Here is a 28,000-nt window from a genome sequence, read left to right on the forward strand (position 1 = left end):
AAATAGTTATTTAGTGAAGAATGAAAGAAACCTAAATAATTCTAAATGAATTTAATAAAATCTAAATAATTCAAATTGTTTAAAAAAAGTAGTAAAAAATTAACAAAAGAATTAATAAAATAAATTTCTTTCACCCTTTTTTTCTATCGTTAATATATTAAGAATCGGCAATATTTATTTTTTTTTTCTTTTGTATATCTCTCGTTACCCATTTATGGTTCAATTCTTGACTGCGGGGAATGTATATAAATAAATATTATTTTTCAAAAAATAGTTAAAACTGAAAATAAGGTTAAAAAATTGTTTAAAAAATTAAAAAATAATTAAAAAACCAAATCTTGTATTTTATTAATTAAAAATCGTCAACAAAAAACGATGTAAAAATTAGAAAAAAAATGTAATTCTTATAGGCCAAATAATAATTTGGTTAAATAAAAATTAGGTAAAGTAAGAATTATGCCAAATAAGAATTCGGCTAAAGAAATATTAGGCAATACGCACCGAAGAGTTTGAAAAATTTTTCATCATCTCCGAAATAAAGTGATAACTTTCAATTATCAAAAAAAAAAAAAAAAAAAACAACGCACAAAGAACTTTGACAAATTTCTATAATTTCAAAATGACAACTAAAAACTTTATAATATCAAATGAAAGCAATTCTCACTAAGAACTTTAGAAAAACTTTTCATTACGTTCAAAAAATAAATGACAACAACTTATTGTTTTATTTAAAAGTTTTCGTAAAAATATATATTTTTTTTTTTTTTGCTATGTGAGTTAATTTTTGATTATAATTTGATAAATTAAGTAAAATAAGAAGTGGATTTTTACACTTTTATGAAAACAAAATAAAATGAAAAAATCATGTAAGAAGGAAAACATTATAATAACAGATACGATATATATGTATAATAGACTTTTAATGAAAATTAAGTAATTATTAATTAAACGGGAATTCTATTTTATTTACATCACATTAATAAAAAGAAAAAAAAAATTAACAATATGTAAATCGAGTCATCATAATGCCACTTTTGTTATTGAAATACATTTACATTTATATAAAAATGCAAAGCTGGTAACCAGTCAAATAATTCAATACAACATTTTATAATATATATATATATATATATATAATGTCTTGAATTTTTTTTCTAAATATGTATTATTTTAATCAGTTATTATCATATATTTTTGTTTGACTCGAAAAATTCTTAATTTACTTAAAAAATACTATTTCGTTGTTGATATCATCACTGTCAGAAAATTTGCAGCACATTTATGCAATAAAGTGCGTGCGATTATTATTTTTTTTTTTTTTTGTATTATTTTCAACATTTTTACATTTTTATTCATAGAATTCGAAAGTTCTCAAGAATTATTAATTTGGATGAAAATGGCCCCGAAATATCAGTCTTTTAGGTATTATAATTTTGTTTACAATTATATTATGTATAATAATAATAATAATAATAATAACAACAACTGCAATATTGAGCACAGCTTCTGGAAGCTCAGAACAAAATAAATGTTAATAATATGTATATTAAATACGACAACACATATTTAACTTTTTTTTAAAAAGTTCCTTATCGTTATGCACAGTCAACTGTCTCATAATATAATAATGAAGAACTTATTTTAAAAAACATATAACAAAAGTTTTTTTTTTTTTTATTCCATCATTATTTTCAATGAGCACACCCAGAGAAAATATATTTATTTGTCACAGAGCCAAATTAATATTTATTCGTATCAAATATTTATTTTTATCAATTATTTATTTGTATCAAATAAATGTTTAAATAAAAAATTTATTTACGATAAATAAACTTTTATTTGTACTAAATATAATTTTTTATTTAAAACAAAAAATTATTAGGCTCTGAGACAGACATTTTTATTTGATTCAAATAAATTGTTTGTTTGCCTTAAATAAATGCAAATAAAAAATTTCTCTAGGTGTAGAGAAAAATTGTTTTTTTTAACATGTTTATAATTTACGCAATTAAACAAGTACTTTTTTAAGAGATAAATTTTTATGTACAATTTGCATTCACTGATCATGCACAACTTTACACTAAATTGTTGATTATATCCCCAAGTAATTTAATAACAATAAAAAAAAAATTCTGATTAGAAATTTTTTTTATTGAAATTTTACTTATAGTTAAAATTTTAAAATTATAATTTTCGATATCGTCAAAATTCATTAAAAATTGATTAAAAATTCATTGAAAATTCATTATCATGAATTTTATGGAAAGATTTTTTTCCTTTATTACATAATAATAATAGTTTGTGTTTTTTGAATCATTTTATGATTTTTAAAAATCATAAAAATTAACAATCATTTTAAATTTCGATCATCTGAGATAAAATTTAGAAAATTCATTAATTTTCCAAATTAAAATCATTTTATAATTTTTGTTATTATATTAAAATGCAAAAAATTTAAAGATTTTTTTAATAAAAATTTTTTTTTCCCAAATAAACAAATCTTAAAATTTTTAATAAAGTAATTAAAAAAAAAAAAATTTATTGGTTACAATTTTTATATCCAAATGATTTTTTTTTATTTTTCAAATTTGTTTTCAAATTATTCTTTATATTCTTTCACATAAATTTAGACTTTTTTTTGAAAGAATATAGAATATGATTGTTTTTTTGTATTTTCATTAAATTTCATCGAAAGTGTAATCAAATCAATTATTATTAATAAAATTATTATTAATAAATGTTATTATTATTATTAATAATATTGATCATAAATTATAAAAATAAGCGTAAAAATTTCTTTTTAGATATAATCAACGTTTCAGTGTAGTTTTTACTGCCCAGATAGCACAACTTTTTGCACAAATTTTTTTTTTGACAATAATTTATGTTAACGAAAAATTCAATCGAAAACCAAATTTAGTCCAACTTTATATTTTTCTATTTCAAAAACAAAAAACAATTAATAATTAAGAAATTTGTGGAAGTATATGAAAATTTTTATTTTAATTTTAATTTTTATATTTTTAATATTTTATTTTAAAATTGACATTGAATAAATATTAAAATATTCTGAGATTAAAAATAAGAAATAAATTTTTTTAACATAAACTAAATTTATTATAATCGTATTTTTAATTTCAGATTTTTTTTTCGTCTTTATATAAAGGCAAGTTTTAATGGTTCGAAAAGTAGCAAAAATTATAATTTTTCACACTTCCATTGTAATAATTTTAAATTATAATCATTCAATTTTGAAATAGAAAAATTTAGAGTTGAACTAAGTTTCAATTTGACTTTTCGATTTCTCTTTAAATTCGCCTTAATATTACATCCTTGTTTTTTATGCAAAAAAGTTCTCGCTATCTTGGTCCATTTATATAGAGATACATGAATATTCCCCACTTTGAATTTATTGGAATTTCTATGGTTTTTCTATTTCTAAGCTCGAATTTCTATGATACAGAATTTTATAAAGTAGAATTTCTAATGAATTTAATTTTTATTTTACTGAATTCATATTTAATCGAATTTTTATACAACAGATTTTCTAGTTGACCGAATTTTCATTTGACCGAAATTGCAAAAAAGTTTTGGCGCGAATTTTAAAATTAACCAATCAGAAATAATTTAAAAAATTGCGTGGATGAATTTTAAATTTCCCGCCAATTCTGTCGGATATTTGTTCGGTCATTTACAATTTCGGTCAAATGTAAATTCAGCGTTTTTAAAATTTCTGTCAAATGACAATTCGTACAAATAAAAATTTTGCCAATTACCGCCAAATGAAAATTCGGCATTTTTGAAATTTTTATAAAAATTATAATTCGTACAAATAAAATTTCAGTGAAATAAGAATTCTGAGATTTAAATATTCGACTCAGTCATGAATTTTTATTTAACTGAAAAATTATTTTACAAAATTTCTAATTGATAGAATTTTTATTTGTTTGAAATTGCAATTTTTAAAACTAACCAAACATAATTTTATGAATAATTTTTGATTGGTTTAATGAAAATTCTGCTAAATACAAAATTCGAAGAAATAATATTCTTCTCATTAGAAATTGTATCCAACGAAAATTTTCGTAAAATGCTAATTCGAAGAAATAAAATTCGTCTCAAAGGAAATTATATCCAACGAAATTCTATTATTGAAAATAATTATTAAAAATTCTAATTGATTTTTAAAATTTATCCCCTAAATTCAGTGTCGGAAATATTCTCATTTATAAATAAAATTGTCTCCATTAAACAATTTTTGCATACATAAGTACTTACGGTAAGAGTCAAAAACAAAAAAAAAGGTAATTAAAACTCACACTTAACAAATAATGAAATCTAAAGCTATTACTAAATAATTAACAGTAGTAGTATTAATTAATACCTTAATTATACTAATTCATAATTAATAAAGGAAAAAACCCTGAAATGTTTCAGTACTGTCATTAAAATTATTTCACTTTAAGAAAATAAAGTACCTTCTTTTTTTTTAATAATAATAAATAATAGTCAAGTTTATAAATATTGTAAAATTAACTAACAAAATTGAATAAACAGTAATTATTTTTTTTTTGTACACTTGTCTGAGCTTTAAAAAAAAATTTCTTTTTAAAATTTTCTTTTAAAAATGTTATTCTTTTTTTTCTTGAAAATACTGTTACGCTATACTTTAAGTTTACGTTTTTTGGTGAAAGCAGTTTTTACCACATTCACTGTTTCTAATATGATACTGTCTAATATCGCTACTGTGAGTTCATTTTTAACAGCTAATTCATCATAATGAAACTTTGTCCATTCTTCTTCTTCAGCTTGTGCTTCTCTCGCAAGTAATTCATCAACTCGATCTCTACGTTTTCGACTCCAACGCATCACCATATTTTCACGTTGTAATTTTGTCTTAAAACCAAAAAGTGTTGCAACTTCTTTATTAACATAATCAGTTAATTCATCTAAACTTTTTGGAACTTTAATCGCTGTTTTTGTTTTGACATTTGGTCGTGTCCAACTTGGACCTGGTTTATCATCATTAACACAATAAACTTCGGCAATTGTCTCTTTACAAAGATCAAAAAGAAATGTATTATATATTCTTCTATCTTTTTTCAATGAATCATTGTCCTTTCTTAATTCCCATATTTCAGGCGGCGCTTCTAAATTCATAATATTTTCACCATTCTCTTTGGCTTTAAATATAATTGATGTTGCTCTTTCAATAAACACTGTGAGATCATCGGCATTTGTTGGAATCACTGCCGGTGGTGGTGATGGAGAACTTTTTGATGAAGAAAGTTTTCCACTACTAGGAGGCGTGTACGGTGGTGGAGGTTTGTTTGGTATTTCCCTAACATAGAATGATACCTCTTCGGCTTCTAATTTTTTTATCTGCAATAATAAAAATGTAATATTTAATAACATAAAACAGACCTCGGATTGACTTTAAGGCGCAAAAAATGCTGTTTTAGTCGATTTACATTCACAAAAAAAAGTCGAAAAAGTCGAAAAAGTCGATTATTTTATTTTAATTAAATTTAATCAATTAATAAATATTTTACTTTAAACAACTAATGTTACTAGATATTAAATTCATTATATTAACTAGCAAAATTAAACGCGCGCAAGCGCACCAAATTGCGAGTATTTAATTGTTTGTCATAAAGAATTAATTTATTAGAATATTATTACATATTAAATGATAATAATGAAAATTATATGTTTACAGGCCTTGGATTATACGAATTTTTCCGATTTTTTTCAAAAATACGACTTTTATCGACTTATTTTAATAAAATGCGACATTTTTTTTTATATTTGAAAAAAATGTAAATAAAATACATATTTTTAGTATAAAATCTAAATCTTCTTCAGATATTCTTCAATTCAATTATTTCACAAATTTTGAACTAAAATGATTCTTCACTAAATTAATTATTTTTAATAATTTTAATGAAATACATCACAAATTCAATTATATCAAAATTATTTTTCAATTAAAATTTTTATGAAATTTAACAATTGTTTATAATTTGAAAAAATATATCACAATAAAATTTAATTATTTTTTAAAAATTCCAATTCAAAATAAACTAAAATTCAATTATTACCCGAAATTTTAATTCAAAATCAATTAAAAATCCAATAATTATCAAAAATTTTCAATTTAAAATTTAATTATTTACCAAGTTTTCAATTTAAAATGAAATAAAATTAAATTATTTTCTAAAATTTCTATTCAAAATTAATTATCCAAATTTTCAATCAAAAATGAACTTTAATTAAATTATTATCCAAAATTTCAATTAAAATTCAATTATTTCCCAAAAATTTTCAATTTAAAATCAAATAAAATTTAATTATTCTCAAAAATTTAAATTCAAAATTAATTGAATTTTCAATAATTTGAATTTAAAAGCATCTAAAATTTAATTATTTATAAAATTTCCCATCTCAAATTTTTTGAAATTCAATAATTCCAATTATAACTCTCCTGAAATTCAATTATTTTTAATATATTCTTCGGAAAATTCAACTATCTGTATTGAAATTTCAATTCAATATCAACTAAAATTCAATTATTTTCCAAGCATTCAATTCAAAATAAACAAAAATTCAATTATTTTCTTAAATTTCAAGTGTAATTCAATTATTTTTAAAATTTTCAATTCAAAATCAACTAGGGTTAGTTCACTGACTTTCGTCTAATAGTGGTTGCGACCAAATTTTAAAAAAATCTAGTTTTAATATATGTGAAACTCGATGATTCCCTGAGTTCATTAACCATAATATTATGATAAAAATTTTATTCCCTTTAAAAATATTAAAAATCAAAAGTAGGAGGTTCACAATGTGATTTTGTAACCTTAAGAGCATTTGAACCTTCGTGACGTCACAAATCATGGCGCATGACACGCAAACTTCTCAGGTATGTGAAAAGCACAATTTTGAAAATTTTTTAAAAAAACCTTTTGGAAAATGTTCAGAATAACATAGACTCTGTCTGTTATGTGCGGAAAATTCAAAATTTTGCGTTTAAAACGTTTTTTAAACAATGTTTAAGTTGGTTGTCACAAGTAAGGAAAAATACACGAATTGCTTATATGTAGGCATTGTTTAAAAAACGTTTTAAACGCAAAATTTTGAATTTTTCGCACATAACAGACATAGTCTATGTTTCTCTGAACATTTTCCAAAAGGTTTTTTTAAAAAATATTCAAAATTGTGTTTTTCACATACCTGAGAAGTTTGCGTGTCATGCGCCATGATTTGTGACCTTAACATTGTTTAAAAAACGTTTTAAACGCAAAATTTTGAATTTTCCGCACATAACAGACAGAGTCTATGTTATTCTGAACATTTTCCAAAAGGTTTTTTTAAAAAATATTCAAAATTGTGTTTTTCACATACCTGAGAAGTTTGCGTGTCATGCGCCATGATTTGTGACGTCACGAAGGTTCAAATGCTCTTAAATTTTTCAATTTTTTTAAAAACGCTATTGTTAAAAAGCTATTAAAAATTAGATGTTGGAACTCACCAAAAACATAAATCACTTTATTCTGCACAGAGGAACGAAAGAATTATTGGAAAAATTTATTAGTTTTGGATGATTTACGATTTTAAAAAAAATTTTATTTAAATATTCTCAAGATTTTTATTTACTTATAACTTTTTTGTCGGTGCTCCGAAAAAATTGAGGTTTTGCACAAAGATTTTTTATAATATTCTTTACATTCTATTAAAATCTTACGAAGGTGTTTTGCTTCGTTTTGGAGATATTAATTTTCAAATTTTTTTTATTTAAAAAGGTTAATTAAAAGACTTGAAGTTAACTGACCAATTTCAAATCGCTACATTTTAATATATTTTTATAAAAAATGGAGCGATTTGAAATTGGTCAGTTAACTTCAAGTCTTTTAATTAACCTTTTTAAATAAAAAATTTTGAAAATTAATATCTCCAAAACGAAGCAAAACACCTTCGTAAGATTTTAATAGAAGGTAAAGAATATTATAAAAAATCTTTGTGCAAAACCTCAATTTTTTCGGAACACCGCCAAAAAAGTTATAAGTAAATAAAAATCTTGAGAATATTTAAATAAAATTTTTTTTAAAATCGTAAATCATCCAAAAATAATAAATTTTTGCAATAATTCTTTCGTTCCTCTGTCCAGAATAAAGTGATTTATGTTTTTGGTGAGTTCCAACATAAATTCAATTTATTACAAAAATTGAATTTCAAACGTTTTTTTAAATTGAAAAATGCTTTCAGTTAATTGAATTTTTGAAGAATATTATAAAAATCATTAAAAAATAATTGAATTTCAGAAGAATTAGAATTGAAATTATTAAATTTCAAAAAGTTTTAGATGGAAAATTTTAAAAGATTTTAAATTGAAATTTTTGGTAATTAGATTTGATTTTTTTTAATTGTCAACAATTTATTGAACTTTAGAAAATTTTTAATTGAAAGAATTGAATATAAAAGTTTAAAAGAATTGAATTTGTGAGAAATTTCATTAAAATTATTAAAAATAATTAATTTAGAAAAGAATTTTAGTTAAAAATTTATTTAAATTCAAAATTCTTTAAAATTTAATTGTTTAAATTTAAATTTAAATTCTGGAGCTAGGAAAATTTACAAAAAATTACAAATTATAATCTAAAATTCAATAAATTCTAAAAATCTTAATTGTAAATCAATAGAATTCAATTCAAGTAAATAAATTTTTATTTAAAATTTTTTGTTAAATCAATTTTTTAAAATAATTTTAAAAGAAATTTTCATATTAAAAATTCTCTAAAATTCAATTATTTTTTGCAATTTGTAAAAAAAAATATGTAGAAATCCTTTAAAAAGAAAATTAGTTTAAAATCCCCTGAAATTTAATAAATTCTAAAAATGTGAAATTGTAAATCAACGAAAATTCAAATAAACAAGTTCCTATCTAAAATTATTTAATAAATCAATTATTTTTAATAATTTTAATATAGTTTATCGAAAATTAAATTATTTAAAAATTTTCAAATTAAAACACAATTTCCTCTTTCAAGTTTTAATGTGACTTTAAAAATGTCTTTTAAGATTTATACAAAGTATACATTCAAAACAAATTAAATCTCAACGTTAAATAAGATTTGAATTTTTTTTTTAAATAAACTAAATATTTATCTTAAATGATAATTAAAGAATTCACTTAGGTTAAAAGAAAAATCAGTTCTAAAATTTGTTTTGGTGAAATTTTGATTTCTTCAAAAAAACTTTTAACATGATTAAAGTTATTTTTTCTATTTTTAAGGTAAATAATTATTTAAATTAATTTTTTATAAGCACAAAACTTACCTCAAGTTCAATTTGAAGCTGCTCTATTTTGAGGAGTGTTGCATCACATTCTGCAACTTCAAGGCCAGGTTGTTTAAGAGAAGCTGTAAAATGACAAATTTCACATTAGTGTCCTTTACATTTAAATGAAAATGAAAATTTCAAAAATTTATTAAAACAATTGACAATTTTCATTTGGCTTAATTCGTTCCAATTTTTATTTGGACTGTTATTTTAAATTCGATATAATTATTTTTTTGAATCTAATTATCATTTTTTGAATTAACAGTAAAATTTTTTTATAAACGAATTTTGTACATAACAAAATTTATAGGTACCGAATTTTTATTTTACAAAATTTAACTTTACCAATTATTTACTTTGAAAAAATTCTAATATAAATAAATAAATATATTCGAACATTAATTATATAAGATTCTCATGTAATAGAATTTTAAGTGATTTAAATTTTTAAGTAATAGAATTTGCCAATTAATCGAATATTTATTTGTCCGAATTTTTTGTCGATTTTTAGTCAGCGATTTATAATTTCGAACAAATAGAAATTCGATGTTTTAAAGAATTTTTTTTGCTAAAATCTTAGAACATATAAAAATTACAAAAAAGAATTTTATGTTCAAAAAAAATACGTGTTTCTCTATTTTTCAAGTAGAAAAACACATTTTGTGATTTTAATTCTCAATAAAAATCTAATTTTGAAATTATTGAAAAATAATAAAAAAATTTTGAAAATTAAAATATTCCTACCTTTTAATTTGTCTATCGTTGCCATAATTTCTTTCTCCGCATTTGTGACAATAGGCGTTACTTGATAATCGCCTTTTGATTCCAAATTTTGATGAATCGTAATACTACTCAACAAATCATCATTTAAATTATCAATTTCCAATCTCGAATCATCTTTATCTCTCGGTGATGTAATTATAGGTTCAGAAGTATCTTTATTTGTATCATCTTCACTAGATTCCGAAGAATCATCACTTGAATGCTTTTCATAATAATTCATTGAAATTTGATGATCATCATCATCAATTCTTGTCTCTCTTTCATCTTCCTCTTCTTCCTCTTCATCATCATCTTCTTCATCATCATCCAATGATTGTATTTCATTATTTTTTCCCAATGAATATCTTTCCGTTTCTATTTTCTCCGACACTGGACTCGATTTTTCAACATCATTTGTATTAAAATTCTCCTCTGAAATATCTTCGTATTTTGAATTATCAACTATAAATGTCTTTTCCCAATTCTCTAAATTCGATGTTTTCTCCAAAGTTTCCAATTTATCTTCAACTATTTCAACCAAATTATCCAATTGCTCACCTTCTGAACTATATTGTTCTTCTGTTGATTCTGAAATTTCGAAATTATTTATTTCTTCGGAAAATGAAAATAATTTTCTTATAGATTCTCCCATGTCTTCATTATCATTTTCCTCTTCTTCACGTAAGGAAATATTGACTAAAGATGATTTTCTATTTTCAGAATCAACAAAACTTGATTTTTGAATCAAAGGAGAAAAATCGTCCCTTTTTGTCGAACTTAATAATTCGTGATTTTTTTCATCAAACCAAATTTCATCATTAGGTGTTTCTTCTTCTGTTTTTTTCAAATCATTTTTTTCAATTGTTATTGAATTTAAAGTGTCGCTAAATTCTTCTTTTTCTGAATTTAAATTTTCTAAATTTTCATTTTCTTTTTCCGATTCTGTTTTTTCCAATATTGATTCAATTAATTGTGAATTTTCCGAATTTATTTTTTCTTTATCACGAGATTCAAGTGAATCTGATAATTCTTTTTCATGAATTTCTTCTGAAGATGAAATTTTATTTTCTTCCGTTATCGCTGAATATTCTTCAGTAATACTATTTTCATGATAATCGAGTTCCAAATTTTCGGAATTTTTTCTATCATTAAAAAATTCATTATTTTCAAGGAATTTTAAAGAATTTTTTGTATTTTCATTCAATAATAATTTTGATAAATCATTATCGTAAATGGCACTATTTTCACTGACACTTTTTTCAGGACTTTTATTTCTTTCAGTGGGAGTTTTTGATAATGATAAAATTTCCGATATTGTATCATCTTTTAATGTAACTAAATCGTTGGATAAAATTTTATTCTCATGTAAATTATCTGTTTGATGAATTTTCATGTGATCGCCAATTATTGATTTTTCAATTTCATTCAATATTTCTTTACTTTTTGCTTTGAAATCAATATTTTTCGATAATTTGTCATAACTGTCATCGTCATTAGAAACAATGTCGTCAACTTCATTAATACTGTCAGCGTCATTGATTTTTTCAAATAACGATGGTATAGACGAAGTTTTTGATTCGAAAGTTTTGGAATTTTCCAAAATTTTCTTCTTGTCACTATAAATATTTTCATTTTTATTAATTGATTTATTAATCGATTTTTTATTACTCAATTGAAGCATCATTTCGGAAAGTGTTTTAAGATCACTCTCAAGAACGCTGATATCATCGTTTAAATTTTTTCCATTTGCACCCAATGAATCTAATTTTTTTGAAAATGAAATATTTTCCGTTGAAATTGTTGGCAAATCATCATTTTCAACAGAATGGGTTATTGAATCCGAATATTTGTCCGTTATTATTTTTTCCTTTTCCGAATTAATTGATTTTAATGTATCAGATTTATTCAGTGAAATATTTTTTATTTCCGAACTATTTTCTTGAAATAAATTATCTGATGTTTTCGAATTATTTTCTTGATATAAATTTTCTGATATTTTTGAACTATTTTTTTGATATAAATTTTCTGATATTTTCGAACTATTTTCTTGAAATAAATTTTCTGATATTTTCGAACTATTTTCTTGAGTTTGTGTCAAAATATTAAATTCACTATTAGATTTATTTGTAGTGTCTTTGATCATTTCCGTTTCTTCGAATTCATTACTAGTGGAAAAATTTGATTGTTTCGTAATTTCCTGACGATTTCTCAGTAATTTACTATTTTGAGCAATAATTTTATCATTATCTTCAATTTCTTGTTGTGGCAATAAATCGCTACTTTTACAAATGTCATGAATTTTTTGAATGGGAATTTTTGGTACTCTAAAATCAGAAACTGATTTTGATTCAATTGGCATTTTTTCACAATTTTTTATAATCTCTTTCTTTGTTTCTAATGCCTTGCGCATATCGTGAATTGTTGCATCGTATTTCTATTTTGAAAAAAATAATTACACATTAATAAATAATTATTAAAAAACGATTATATAGAAAAAAAAAAGATGTAAATTTACCTTAATTTGATTAAGTAAACTGACTTCCATAGCACGAAGCCTCTGTTTCGCTTGTCTTTTGGCTTCTTTTTTTAATTTCGCCATTTCTGCACGACGATCTGCTAATTTTTGTGCTAAAGCATCAATTCGTCCTTCTACATCGCTAGCCTCAGATGAAACGCTAGTATCTATTAATTGCAATTTATTTTATTATTTATAAGTATTTATTTACAAAAATTAAAAATATCTTCAATTATTCATTTTAAAAATGAAATATATTTTCAATTATTTCATTATAAATATTTAACATAATTTCAATTAATGTATTCATTATGTGTCGATATTTTCAAATGATTAAATTATTAAATATATTTTTAAATATTTAATTAAATAATTGAAATTATTTTCAATTATTCAATGAAATAATTGAAATTATCTTCAAATATTTAATTAAATAACTGAAATTATTTCCAAAGAATGAATAAAAATATTAGAATTATTCTTGAAATAGTGAATAAGATAATGGAAATTATCTTCAAATAATTAAAAATTGTTTTCAAATAATTAATTAAAATATATATATTCAGTATTATGCAACAATAATACACTTTTGGTAACTCTCTTTTAAAGATTTTTGCTATTTCATTTCAAATATATATTTCAACTAGAAAAATGCCACTCGAATTTAAAAAGAATCGATTAATCGCATTTTATACTACAAAAGTCGAAATATGTCGCATTATTTTAAAGTCGAAAATAATCGTAAAACTCATACACTTCAAACTCAAACCTTAAATTTGTGATCTTTGGTTTAAAATTAAGGTCCTTGAAAACTGTTTACTGATTATTTTCAGTAAAAATTTATTTATTTATTCTTTTCTTTTTTTGGCATTTAAATCATAATTTACGCAATTTTATCGTGAACGAAATATTTTTAAATAAGTTCGAGGGGATATTAATAATCACAAAAGAAAAGAAAAATACGAACCATGATAAAAAAGTGCTTTTGAAGTTGCATTAACCAGTTTATAGGCAGCTTGTTCCATACGAGCCACGCGATTTTCTTCCTCACGAAGTCTAGTATGCCAAGCGATCCACTCTTCAACGCAACTTCTGCGCGAAGCGAGTGCAGCTTCTCGTGCATTTAAAATTCTAAGAAATCAAACATTATCATATTTTTTTAGAAAAATTTTCATTTTTTTCAAATAATTGTTATATAATTGATCAAATTATTGACTTTAAAACAAAAAAAAATTATTTTTCTTAATGACATCACTGCGCGCACAAAATACAAATAATTAATTTTGCGGGACCAAAAAAAAAAAAAACGAAAAACAAACGAATCAAAATATTGACATTATTTTTACTGACAATATCTCTTAGTTAAGTACAAACTATATAAAATGCAGATAGCCACTACACAGATTCTATTTTTACAGTGGCTCACATCGTGGTGAAGACACGTTTTGCGACTATTATTAGAAATCTAAAGCCTGGGAAAGAAAGTTTAATTTAACAAATTTTTATGTTTATTATATTTTTTAATTTTTGTTTAAATTTATTTTATTTCTTTGAAATTGAGAAATTTTATTTGTTCAAAAAAATTTAATCTTCCAAGAAGTGAAGGAAAGAATTTCTACTTCGTCAAGTACGAAAAGGAAATTAGTTGAAAAGTGGCTAAAAAATTTAATTCTCCGATTTTTTATTTATCCGAATTTGGGTTACTACTATTTTTTTCGGTAGAACTGAAAATTAAAAAAAAAATTAGAAAAATAACTAACATACAAAAAAAAAAACTTAAAAATATTTTCTAAATTCAGAAAAACTGAAATTTACTGCTTATTTTTAGCTCAGAAAAGTTATTTTGAGAGAAAAAATTTTAGTTTTTCTGTATTTAGAAAATTTTTTAGTTACTTTCTTCTTTGTTGTGGAAAATTTCGAGTTTTTTGTATCTTCAAAAAATTCAAGCTCTAAAATTAATTTTTTATAATTTTCAATTTACAGAAATTCATTACCTATAATTTACATTTTAGCCGAATTTAAACTTTAAACTTAAACGAATTTTAATTTTACGCGACTAATTATTTCATCAAATTTTGAATTTGACAGAATTATTATTTACTTCAATTTTCAATAAACAAAATAGTCATTTATAAGAATTTTTGTTTTTTTTCAGAAAGAATAATAGAAATAAATTCTTTTCTATTCGAAATTTTATTTGTTCGAATTTACATTTTACAAAATTCTTAAAAAGGCCGAATTTTCATTTATCCGAAATTGCAAATGAACAAACAAATCAACAGAAAGATTTCGGCGCGAATTTTAAAATAAACCAATCACAATTTCGTTGATAACTTCTGATTGGTTAATTTTAAAATTTGCGCCAAAATTTTTCTGCCAAATGAAAATTCTGTAACATAGAAAAATTCGGCGTTTTTAAAAGTCTGTAAAATGTAAATTTAAACAAATGAAAATTCGGCTAGAAAAAAAAAAAATAATTTTCAATATTCTTTCTTTAAAATAAAAATTCTTTTAAATGGCTATTTTGTTTATTGAAAATTGAAGTAAATAATAATTGTATTAAATGCAAATTCGTTGAAATAAAAATTCTTTTAAGTAACAATTCTTTAATATAGAAATTCGGTTAAATTTTTATACGATAATTATGCGCCCTAAAAAAGTTTACAATTTTTCAGAACTTACAATTTTTTTGTTACTTTTTACGAATATTTTTTTTAATTTATTAAATTAATTAATTTGTAAAATAAGTCGAAAAAGTCGAAAAATAGTAGAAAAAGTACAATTCTGTATAAATAAAGAAGCAATAAAGAAAAATTGAGAAAATAAATGAAAGAAAAAAAATTTATAATAAAAGAAAAGCAAAATAAATAATATACTCACTGCTCAAGTTTTTTTGATGTCTTAAAACGATGATCATGTGAACGAATAACAACAGATCTCGAATAACTTTTTTCACTATCACCTGAGCTATGACGAGAAATTGTCAATGTACTGACTTGTGATCTTGTTGACAAATTACCCATATTTGAACCAACTTGTTCTTTTTGTGAAAAATTTTTCGATTTTTCACTATTCTTCTTATCGAGAGCATCAAAATTTTCAATATTATTACCTCTATCCTCTGAATCGCTGGTAATATCTCTCAAAAGTTGATAATTTTTCTCATTCACTGCTTTTGAATGTTTCAATAATGCATGCAATGAATTTTGACTCTCGCTAAAATCGAATTTTTCCAATATTGAATTATCATAATTATCATCCGATTGTTCAATATCTAATTTAGAACGTTTATTATGATGTCCCGATAAATGTTGACAAATTTGTGAATCACTTTTTGATTTTAATACACTTTCCAATAATTCATTGTTTGCAACTTTTGTCTTTTGACTTTTATAACCTTTACGTTTAGAATTTGTTTTACAATCGGAAATATTTTCAATTTTTTTCACATTTTTTTCAATTTTTTTCGAAATTATCGAATTAATTTGTAAAAATTCATTTGTTCTCTCATCAATATCAGATTCAGAATTTGTTGTTATTTGTTGTGATTTATCTGAATTTAATGTTTTTGTTTTTCTTGTTAATTTTTCATCAGATTCACCTCTTTCATCGATGCAAATTGATTTTGGCGAATTTGTCGATGATAAACAAAGATTTTCACTTTCTTTACTTGATTCAGGTAATTCACAAAGAGAATCACGTTTTAATTTCGAATGTAATTCTATTTGACGTAATACATCACCACCAGGCATTTTCTCTTCAAATTTTCGTGATTTAATATCATATTTTGTATTTTTCACTGGTTTTATTCTACAGATATTTGATAAATTATCGTCATTCTTAATATTAATATTCTCCAAATGATCGCTATCGGATTTCTGAAAATTAAATTAATTTTTTATAATTTTTTACGCCCACAAGAAAGATGTTAATAATTTTCACAGCGTCGATTTTGAAAAATAAATTCAATTTATTAAAATTTTATAAATAAAACTGAATATTATATCAACGTAAAGTTTTCTTTATAAAATTCTAATAAATTTAAATTTTATATTATTTCAAAATGTGAAAATTATAACAACTTTTTTGTGGTCCCATTTTATAATAATTTTGTATTAATTTTAATAAATTTAATAATAATAATTTAAAAGAATTTATTAATGAAATAAATATAAGAAAATTTGAAAGAAATTTACCTCAGCCGCAACATTGTGAACATCAACTTTAAAAAATTGTTTACTACTTTTTTGAAAACTAGTATCGCATGTTTTAAGTTGTGATCGATCTAATTGCGATTTATCAGAATCAACTAATGAGCTCATTGAACTATTACTACGAATATCATAACCCTTCATTGGTCCTGATAAACGTCGTGGTGATTGACAGTCTGCACTTCTCTTGAGTTTTGTTAAAATATTTTTTGTCGACATTTCAGGATTAAACATATCTCTATGTTTTTGTAACATGAGCTTTCGTTCTTGACTTGCTATCTTATGTAGTTCCTTTAGTCTTTGAAAAAAAATAGAAAACATTCAAAAAAAAAATCTCGTATATGAAAATAATTTTCTAGACAATTTCACAAAATTAAAACTAATGAAAATTGATATTTTGAATATAATTTTTGTTAATTAAAGTACAAAAAGTTTCAAGAAAACTGTTTCTAAATTGAAAGATAAAAAATTTATTTATTAAATTATTAAATTATTTTTCTAAACAATTTGGAATTTTAATGTTTTCTTTTCTTTTATTTTTAATTAATAATAAATTTTTAAACAATTTTTAAAAATTCAATTAAACAAAAAATGATTTATTGTAGGTTTAATTTAAATATTTTGTAACTTAATTAGGATTTTTAAATTGAATTGTTTTTAAATAACATTTTTTTTTTATTATTTGTTATAAACAAAATTGACATAATGTCGTATCAACAACTAAATTTGTAAATATTAATTTTTTTTCAATTTTAACTTCTATAAAATATATAAAACGATAAATATAAAAAAAATATATGTAAAACAACAAAAATAACATACCGCAGAACACAATTTCGAAAATAGATGAGAATTTTAAAAATGAAAATTTCCAAAAGGTTGAGATAAAATTTGCAAAAAATTGTAAAATAGATTTTGCAAAAAAGTAAATGGAATAATATTTATTTCATATCGAAAACATCGATATTTTCAACTTGCAGTTTTTAAATATTTTAGGTTATGTATAATCATGATAACAATCGTTTTAAAGGAAAAAGATAGAAAAATTTCCAATAATCATTCAAATAGATAATCCATATCTTCTCTTATTCCTCTCGCAATTCTTATCATAATTATAATTAACCTAAAAATTATTTTAAATTGCAAGTTGAATTAGTGATTCATTTTTTTTTTATTTGAAAATTCGAACAATTTTTATAATCGTTTTTATATTTTTTTCTTAAAAATTTTAGAAAAGGATTTCAAACTTAAATGTAATACTTTGATTTTAATTCAATAAATAGACTTTAATTCAAGATTTATTAACTTATAACTATATTTATTCTACAATAAAAAAAATAATAAATTAATTTTTAGGGATTTATTATTATTTTCGATTATTGTAATGAAAAAAGTTTTTAATTTGCAATTTTCTTCGTAAATAAAATTTTAAATCTAATTTAAACATTTTTTTAAATTGCTTCAATCCTTTTATTTGACTTCAATATTTTAAAAAAAAATTAATGAAATAAATAAATTCTTAAATAATAATTTTGACTTACCTATTCATTTCATCTTTTTCTTGTTGAAGTTTCAAAAGTAGAGCGCGCTGCTTCTTTTTAACAGAACTTATCCGACTATCTTGACCAGTATCTCTCAATTGTCGTTTTTGTTCTTCTAGTTTAACTAATTTTTTTGTACGATCATTAAGTGTTTTTTCATGTGATTTAAAAAGCATTTGAATTTTATCATATCTTTGCTTTTCATCCTGTACAAGTTGAGCCATCTAAATTTTTAACAAAAAGTCAAATAAATAATATAATTTAATAAAAAAAAATTCAAAATGCTAAACTATTAATTTACAAACGTTTTAATAAAACTAAATTATTTTGGTACGCATAATAATATAATTTGTACTCACCTCAAGCGCTAAATCTTTATTAAATGAACATGTTACATCTCTAGTTGATATACTAATTTCAGTACCGCTTTCAGTCTTAATGGATGATGTTGTTTCATGTAAACTTATTTCTGACATTGCTTTCATTCTACTCGCTAATGAAATATCATCTAATTGACCAAAATCTTTATCTTGATCTAATGATTCTAATGAAAATTGTGGAATATCCCTTGAATTTATTGCTCCTCTTTCATAAGTAATACCTGATAATTCTTCAAGTTTTTTCAACATTCTCGATTGATAGAAATTAATATCTGTCTGTGTTGCAATATCATTTGCCGTTTGTGTTTGAACTTCTGCCATTTTTACAATTAATTTAAGTTTATTATCAATATTATTAGTGTCCAATTTGTCAGTTAAATTTTTTGTTAATAATTCCTGTCCATGTATATTTTCCTCAAGGGTCTTTTTCAATAACGTGGATCCTTTTGTTGGCGTTTTATTTACAAAGCAAATATCCGCATCGTGAAGAGCTGAAAAATGTTATAATTAAATTATTTTCTATCTTTTCGTTAATGGCGCAGAGTATCATTTTTTCAGAGACAAAAGAATAACAAATAAATTTTGTTTGAAATTCTGTCTAAATAACTAATGAATTTGAAAGGATATTTTTGCGCCTCACTTTTGGTTATAACAATTTTTAATTACATTCGTGTAATGAAAGTTGGATTATTAAAACTAATGTATTGTTAAATTAAGAAAACAATAAACATACCTTTAGTAAGTGAACGATTTTCCTCTTTATTAATTTCTTCATTTGCTTCACTTCGCAGGGCAACTAATTGCTTTCTAATCTCATTATTAACTGTTTCTTCACTCTGCATTCCGTCTTCACAACTTGAATTATTATAAAGATTACTTTCATAAGTAGCTTGACGTACAGATTCACTAAAACTATTAAGATGTCTTTCTTCTGCTTGAAATTTCATTTTCAAAACTGCAGGATGTAACTAAAAAAAATATTTTCTTGGTTAGTCAATAGTAGGTCAAAATTTCATTATTTAAAAAAAATCAGATCAAAAACTAATTCAACTCTATGTAGTCTTTAATTTTTTTATTTTGGTAAATAATACCATTATATACTAAATCAAATAAATGTTTTCGCTTTTACAACATATTTTTTATTTAACAAAAAAAAATCCCGGTTGCTTCAAGAATAAATTTTACAAATTTTCTCAAATTTTCCTGAAATTAAAAAATATTAAATTTTATTGAATTTCATGAATTATAATACCAATCTAATAATTTGAAATTAGAAAATCCGTCTTCAGTCTTTTCACTAGAACAAGGATTCAATTTCCTTTTTTCTTGAAAATAAGTAAAAAGGTTAATTATTAACAAAAAAAAAGGTGAGAAAAAGTTAATGAAAAAAAAAATAAATAAAAAACTGATATTTAAAACTAATCAACGTGAAAAATAACTAATTTTTTATCAATTCAAATTTGAATTAATTGAAATTTTTAATCAATGATTGAAATATTAATAATTTAAAGTTTCATTAAATTAAATCTTTAATAAATTAAATTTTGATTAATTAATCAAAATTTGGGTTAATTAAAATTTGGATAATTTGAAACATTAATCAATTAAAATTCGTATAATTTGAAATTTTAATCAATTAATTTTGTGATAACTTTAATTTTAAGTCAATTAAAATTTGGACAAATTGAAACTTGGTTAATTTGAAACTTAAATCAATTAAAATTCGTATAATTTGAAACTTCAATCAATTAATATTTTTATTATTTTAATTCCAAGTCAATTAAAATTTGGAAAAATTGAAACTCGGTTAATTTGAAACTTCAAAAAATAAAAAATTTGGTTTAATTGAAATTCTGATAATTTGAATTTTAAGTAATTAAAACTCGAATAATATGAAACTTAAATTAATTATAATTTTGATTATGATACAGTTGAAATTTTTATAAATAATTGAATTTCATGATTTTAAATTGGAAATTTTTAATTTAAGATATTTTTAAATTATAAAAAGTAATTCAATTTTTACGAAATTTTTTGTTTAAAATATTTCAATTTATTCAATTTTCGAAGAATTTAGTGAAAATTATTGGTTGATAATAATTTAACTATTTAAGATAAATTTTTTTAAAAAATAATTGATGATGAGTTATGATTAAAATTTTTAGAAATAATTAAATTTTAGTAGGTTTCTAACTAAAATTCTTAGAAGTAATTGAATTTCAAAATATTTTAAATTAAAATTGTTGAAAATTTTAATTCCTGAAGATTTTTTTAAATTTCTGGCGAATAATTAAATTTTTGTTTTTTTTTGGTTTGAAAAATTGATTTTTTGAAGAACTTAAAATTATTGGATGAAATTTTTTAGAAATTTCAACCAGTTATTGAATTTTTAAAAATATTTAATTGGAAAATATTTTCAGATAATAGAATTTTTGATAAATTTTTTAAATTGATTTGAAATTATTGAAAGTAATTAATTTATCGAAGAATTTTAGTTAAAAATTTATTAAGTAATTGAATTTTTAAATAGCTGCACTGTATAATAAAAAAGGCGCATGTTTTTTTTTATTTAAAAATGTTAAAGCAATCAAAAGTCACATTTTAATAAAATAAATAGAAAAAAGTCGTATTTAAAAAAATAAAAAAAATTGGAATAAGTATAATCCAAAGTCTGTTAATTAAAATTTTCGATCAATGATTGAAGCATTAATAGTTTAAAATTCAGGTAAATTTTGATAAATTGAAACTTAAATTAATCCAAATTTGGTTAAATTGAAATTCGGATAATTTGAAATGTAAATCAATTAAAATTTTGATAAATTAAAATTCGGATAAGAAATTTAAAATTCATCTTTAAATGGATTAAAATTTCGTTAATTTAAAGCTTGTGTTAAAGTTTTAAAAATTCAAATAATTCACAATTTCTTTTTTTATATTAGCAACAAGAAAAATATATAATTTTCTTTTATCTTCCTTTTTCCTTAAAAAAAAGTAAGTTTATAATAATATAAAAAATATAAATATTTACCGATTGACTGCTTTTTTCCTCAGTTTCCATTATCATCGTTTGTTTATTTTTCACATTTTTCTGTGGCGATTCCTTATTACTTTGCAAAAATTGTCGTCTCCTTCTGTTTGATCGTAACATTAAATTCATATCGGGAGTAACTAAATCGGAAAATTCATTTTGCTGTGAATAACTATTATCCCTAAAGGAAATTTTTCTAGGATCAAGAAGCATTTCCGACAATGATGTATCCATTGATATTTGTGATTCTGTATTTATTTCATCATTTGTCATACTATTATTAACATTATTATTATTATTATTATTGAGCGATGAATTATCATTTTTAACACTATTTTGCGGATTAAAAAATTCCACTTCCGAAACACGTGATTCATTTGTTTGAATTAAATTTTGCAATGGTACTTTATCCTTAATTTTTGTTGCTTGAGAAAATGTTTCACACGATTCACTTTTTTCCTTTTTTGGATAACTAACATTTGAATCGGAAGCAGTTTCAACTTCCTCTAAAATATCTGATGTTGAAAGACTATATGAATCAATTTTACTATTACTGTATTTATGTTTAATTCTCTTTATTTGTTCCTTACATTCAATATCACGATTATTATAAATTTTCGATTTGGAATGTCTATTATCGGATAATTTATTTTGATCATCCTCATGTAAATTATTTTCCTCTTTACTTTTCCAATCGTCTGATTCTGTAAATGTATCGCTATATGATTCTTTTGTTGAAATTCTATCTTGTAATTTAGCGCTTCTTTCGGATAAACTAATTGATTCACTATTAATAAATCGGCCTTTTAATTTCAATGATTTGTCCTTTAATGATTTAGAATATTGAATATTTGAGCAACGATATTTTTTCTCATCGTCTTTTTTCAATGTTGACGTTGTAAAATGTTTATTTCGCGATTTTTTCATTCCAAAATCACTAACTCTTGGCGTGTGACATAAAAAATGTTCAGCGCCAATTTTTTTAAATACCAATTCAGGTACATCACGTTTAGTTGTTGATTTTGTGGATTTTAATCTTTTTGATGAATCTTGTGAAAAATTATCACCTTTTGATGAACAACTTGAATCATCTTTTTTAATTCTTTTCGATCTATTTTCTTTATCTCGCGAATGATCACGATCTTTTTTCTTTATTAAACTTAAAACTGACACGTCCGTTGGATCATTGTCGTCATCATTATCAATTTGTAATAATGATGCATCTGATGATGAGAAATCTAATTTACGTTGAACACGATCGGATGATTTTAATAATTTAACTTCCTTTTGTATATTATCTTTTGAAATCATATTAAATTTTTTCACCGATGAAACTTCACTTAATGATGAACTTTCTCTTTGTGGATAATCAATTGTTTTTGGTGAAATTTTTAAATCGGGTACTTTTAATGGTTTTATGAAATCCATTTTTTCTGCCAATTGACAATTTGAAATTTGTCGTTTAGTTGTTGATGATTCATTGGAAATTTTTTGTTCACGAATTTTTTTACAAATATCACTACTCATTGATTGTTCACCTAAGGCAAATTTTCTTTTTACTGCCGTTATAAATGTAAATGGATAAGGTTTAACGTGATCTAATGAAATTTTTAAATTTTCCCCTCTCTCTGTTTCATTTCGTGAATCCAATTCCGTTATTAATTTATTTTGATTTTTATGCCATCCTTTTTCATTTTGAGAAATTTTTTCAACTTCTGACTATAATAAAATAGAAAATTACTTATTTTTTCTAATTAAAAAAAAAAATTAATTAACCAAAGAATAATTCTTACATTTATAGATGTCTTAATTTTATCTCCACTATCATCTGAATTATTGGATACATGTTGCTTTTTATGATTATGATCATCGATACATTGACAATTCTTCATTCTATTCTTCCATACACCTCATTTCCTTCGATCATTATTGATTTTTAATATTTCCAATTTTATTGGAATATTAATGATAAATAATCCATACTTCTGAAATTAATAATATTATTTAAAAATTTAATTACAGTTCTTCAACACTGATATAAAATTTAGTAAAAGAAAAAATTTTTATTAACAATAAAATTTCCATTTAAAAAAACATCTAATCAAAATTAATTATAATTTTAATTATTTTTTGTTAGAAAAGGGGAAAATGGGATAAAAATCATTAATTAAAATTTTCTATGATTTTTTAAAATAAAAATTTATTCGATTATTTTATTAGAAATGGATTTGTTAGACGAATTTTCAATTTTCAAATTAAAATTTCTTAGATTTTCTTTTTATACGAATTTTTACTTAAAATTTGTAGCTATCGAATTTTGTTTAGTAGAATTTTTTATTTTTATTTTCTTAATATGATTTTTTATTTAAAAGAACTTTAATTTAATCGAATTTTTAATTTAACATAATTCTTATTCATTCGAATTTTATTTGATTTAAATTTTTAAATAACGGAAATTTTAACTTTAAGTTGTCCGAAATTAAAATTGTCCGAACAAACAATCGACAGAAAGATTTCGACGCAAATTTTGGAAAATTGACCAATTTGAAATATTAGAAATCGTGATTGGTTAATTTTGAAAAATTGCGCCGAAATCTTTCTGTTGATTGTTTGTTCGGCTAATTGTAATTTCGGACAAATGAAAATTCGGTAACTTTAAAATTCCATCAATTAAAAATTCAGACAAATTTTTAATTCGGTGAATTGGAATTTGTCATTTTTAAAAATTCTAATCAAATTTTGATAAAATACTTTAAAATGAAAATTCTGATTAATAATTTTAATGGGATAAATATTTTTAGGAAAAAGTAAATACATATTAGAAAAAATGAATTAAAAAAAAACGTTGGTAAGGAAAATTTTCATTTAGAATTTTTTTTTCTCTTTTTCTAAGAAAAAAGTATTAGGTACTATAATTTTCTTTTAAATCGTTTCTATTTAATTTATATTTTTACATTTTTTATTATGATTAAAATTCAATAATCCCAGGCCTCGGATCGACTTTAAGACACAAAAAAAATCGTTTTAGTCGATTTATATTTCAAAAAAAGTTGATTTTTTTTATTTTAACAAAATTTAATTGGTTAATGAATATTTTACTTTAAATAATTAATGTTCTTAGATATTAAATTCATTTTATTAATTCTGTAATGAGAATAATTCTATAAAAATATTATCAAGAAAATTTATTTCGAATATTTCAGAATCGAACTAATTATAAGACAAATTTGCAAAATTTTATTTAAGTAGGACAAATTTCTAAAAAAAATTCTTAAAGTTCCAGTTTTATAATTTTTTCAATTCTGATTTAAGCAATTTATCAAATTTAAAATTTTGTCATAGTTTTTAGTTTTGATGATCAAATTTCGGACAATCATTAAGTTTTACAGATTTTTAAATTCTTTTTTTTTAAATAATTAATCAATTTTAGAGTTTTTATTTAAAACTTTTTTTAATAATTGAATTTTTGAAAAAATAATTGAATTTCAAAATAATTTTTTAAATTTCAGGCATTAATTAAATTTTACAAAATTAAATTTAGATGAAATTAGATGGAAATGTTTTAGAAATAATTAAATTTTAAAAGATTTTAAATGAAATTTTTGAAAATAATTCAATTTCAAGTGATTTTGAATTGAAAATTTTTGTAATTTTAATTGATAATTTTTTTTTTATTTTAAACAATTATTGAATTGATATTTTTATATTGAAAATATTCAAATTTTTGCCTGATTTTTATTGAAATTTTTTTTTTATGTTTTTGATAGATTTAAATTGAAATTGTGAAAAATAATTGAATTTTTGCCTAATTTTCATGGAGATTTTTTAAACAAATAAGTTTTCGACAAATTACAATTCTAATTTTGCAAATAATTGATGTTTCGAAGATTTACAAATCAAATTTTTAAAAGTAATTGAACTTTAGAAGATTTTTGTTTCGAATTTTCGGTTATTTTTGTTACAAAAGAATTTATTAAACTTATTATTTATTTATTACATAAATTGAATTTATTACAAAAATTGAATTTCAAACGTTTTTTTAAATTGAAAAATGCTTTCAGTTAATTGAATTTTTGAAGAATATTATAAAAATCATTAAAAAATAATTGAATTTCTGAAGAATTAGAATTGAAATTATTAAATTTCAAAAAGTTTTCGATGGAAAATTTTAAAAGATTTTAAATTGAAATTTTTGGTAATTAGATTTGATTTTTTTTTTTAATTGTCAATAATTTATTGAACTTTAGAAAATTTTTAATTGAAAGAATTGAATATAAAAGTTTCAAAGAATTGAATTTGTGAGAAATTTCATTAAAATTATTAAAAATAATTAATTTAGAAAAGAATTTTAGTTAAAAATTCATTTAAATTCAAAATTCTTTAGAATTTAATTGTTTAAATTTAAATTTAAATTCTGGAGCTAGGAAAATTTACAAAAAATTACAAATTATAATCTAAAATTCAATAAATTCTAAAAATCTTAATTCTTGGCGTGTGACATAAAAAATGTTCAGCGCCAATTTTTTTAAATACCAATTCAGGTACATTACGTTTAGTGGTTGATTTTGTGGATTTTAATCTTTTTGATGAATCTTGTGAAAAATTATCACCTTTTGATTTAAGCAATTTATTCAAATTTAAAATTTTGTCATAGTTTTTAGTTTTGATAGTCAACAAAATTTCAGGCAATACATAAACAAAAGATTTTATTAATTTTCAGACAATAATTAAATTTTACATAACTAAAAATAATTTATCGAATAATTTTAGATAACATTTTTTTAAAAGTAATTGAATTTTCAAATATTTACAATTTAGATTGAAAAATGCTTTCAAATAATTGAATTTTCGAAGAATGTTATAAAAATCATTAAAAATAATTGAAATTTTTGCAAATAATTAAATTTTAAGTGATTTCGAACTAAAATTTTTTGGTAATTTTATTTGTTAAATTTTTTTTTTTTTAATTATTTGAAAAAAAATCTGAAAAAGTTGAAAAATTCGTATAATCCCAGGCCTGAGTTAAGATAGAAAATGAAAATTTTTCAAAAAGGAAAAATAACGATTTAATTTACAATTTTTAATGAAATATATATCTTACTTTATGTAGGTCAATCGATTTATTTCAATTCGAATAATTTATATTTTTTATTTATTAGAATGTATTTTAAATCGAAAAAAACCGTATTGAAAATATTTGCTAAAAAAAATTTGTTTCAGTATTTTTTAAAATTTCTGCCTAACTTTTAAAAGTTGGTTCCATTTCGTAGTTTTATATTTAAATTATGTTCAATTTAAAAAAAAAAACAATAAAAAGCTAAAACCTTTGATTTCGCAAAAATCAAGTAAAAACTGTGGAAACTAAGAAAGTATTCACAAAAAATGTTGAACTGTTTCTTAGATAAATATTACAGCAATAAAAACGAATTTTACAACAAATAAAAAAAGTTAAACAATTTAAATTAATAGAAAAATTACAAAAATATAAAAAAAAAATGAAAAATTAGAAAAGATAAATTTTTGTGTCGGTCAGTCGCTTACAACTTTTAAAATCTTAAAAAATTATATCAGTCTTTCTAACAACAAAAAAAACATAGTTATTCACGTGAAATTTAAAAAGTAAAAAAAAAAATATATTTCAAATGTTCGTTTATAAATAAAATATCAATATCCTTCGATTGTAAAAAATTTATAAATAGTATTTTTAAAGCAATGCATTTGCTGAAATAATAATAAAACACATTATTTTGATCAATAAAAACCTGCTGTTTTGTTTGCAATCATTTGTACATTAATATATATGACACATACGCGTACATGTAAAATTATATACTTTAAAAAAAATGTTATTGGAGAAAAAATAAAACTTACCTGCAGCAATGTGATATTATTAATAAGTATATATATTGATATGTAATATAAACCGACAATTATTAATAATACATAGAAATAATTAAGTATTCAGAAATTACGTTGATATTCCTAACCTCTATTTACACTCGAATAGATTTTTACATTTTTTTTTTTTTTTTTTATAAAATCCATACGTATAACTGCACAGTAGTTCAAAGATTTAACTTAAAAATATTAGAACATTTAAAAAAAAAATTACGAATTACGCGTTTAAAAAAAAATAGTAGAAAAAGACACTTTAATAACTGACAAACTTGTATGCATAAAACTCAAACAAACGTCAATTTAGACGCTCTGAATGTGATGGCCTGTTC

At 21.7% G+C, this 28,000-nt stretch overlaps 1 protein-coding gene across 1 annotated transcript; it reads right to left on the reverse strand.

Moving 5' to 3' along the window:
• Nucleotides 1-963: 963 nt before the first annotated feature.
• On the reverse strand, nucleotides 964-27,996 carry LOC127287250 (protein PFC0760c-like). Its single transcript, XM_051314076.1, has 13 exons — nucleotides 27,645-27,996; nucleotides 23,567-23,758; nucleotides 21,774-23,492; nucleotides 19,479-19,713; nucleotides 18,725-19,236; nucleotides 18,366-18,589; nucleotides 16,810-17,122; nucleotides 15,494-16,491; nucleotides 13,581-13,744; nucleotides 12,614-12,780; nucleotides 10,081-12,532; nucleotides 9,334-9,416; nucleotides 964-5,382 (listed from the first exon to the last, which is right to left on the reverse strand). The coding sequence occupies exons 2-13, from the start codon at nucleotides 23,663-23,665 to the stop codon at nucleotides 4,663-4,665; spliced, it is 7,686 nt and encodes a 2,561-aa protein (XP_051170033.1). The 5' UTR covers nucleotides 23,666-23,758; nucleotides 27,645-27,996; the 3' UTR covers nucleotides 964-4,662.
• Nucleotides 27,997-28,000: the final 4 nt, after the last annotated feature.

The sequence above is a fragment of the Leptopilina boulardi genome, unplaced genomic scaffold (assembly GCF_019393585.1).
Source record: "Leptopilina boulardi isolate dan_hultmark-lab unplaced genomic scaffold, ZJU_Lbou_2.1 LbouV2_368, whole genome shotgun sequence".
Lineage (NCBI taxonomy): Eukaryota > Metazoa > Arthropoda > Insecta > Hymenoptera > Figitidae > Leptopilina > Leptopilina boulardi.

Coding starts and splice junctions, on each gene's coding strand:
- LOC127287250 (XM_051314076.1), bottom strand. CDS start 23,665: ATGAAGAATTGTCAATGTATCGATGATCATAATCATAAAAAGCAACAT. Junction 23,493..23,566: donor AAATTAAGACATCTATAAAT/GTAAGAATTATT, acceptor ATTTTATTATAG/TCAGAAGTTGAAAAAATTTC. Junction 12,781..13,580: donor AAAAGCACTTTTTTATCATG/GTTCGTATTTTT, acceptor TGCAATTAATAG/ATACTAGCGTTTCATCTGAG.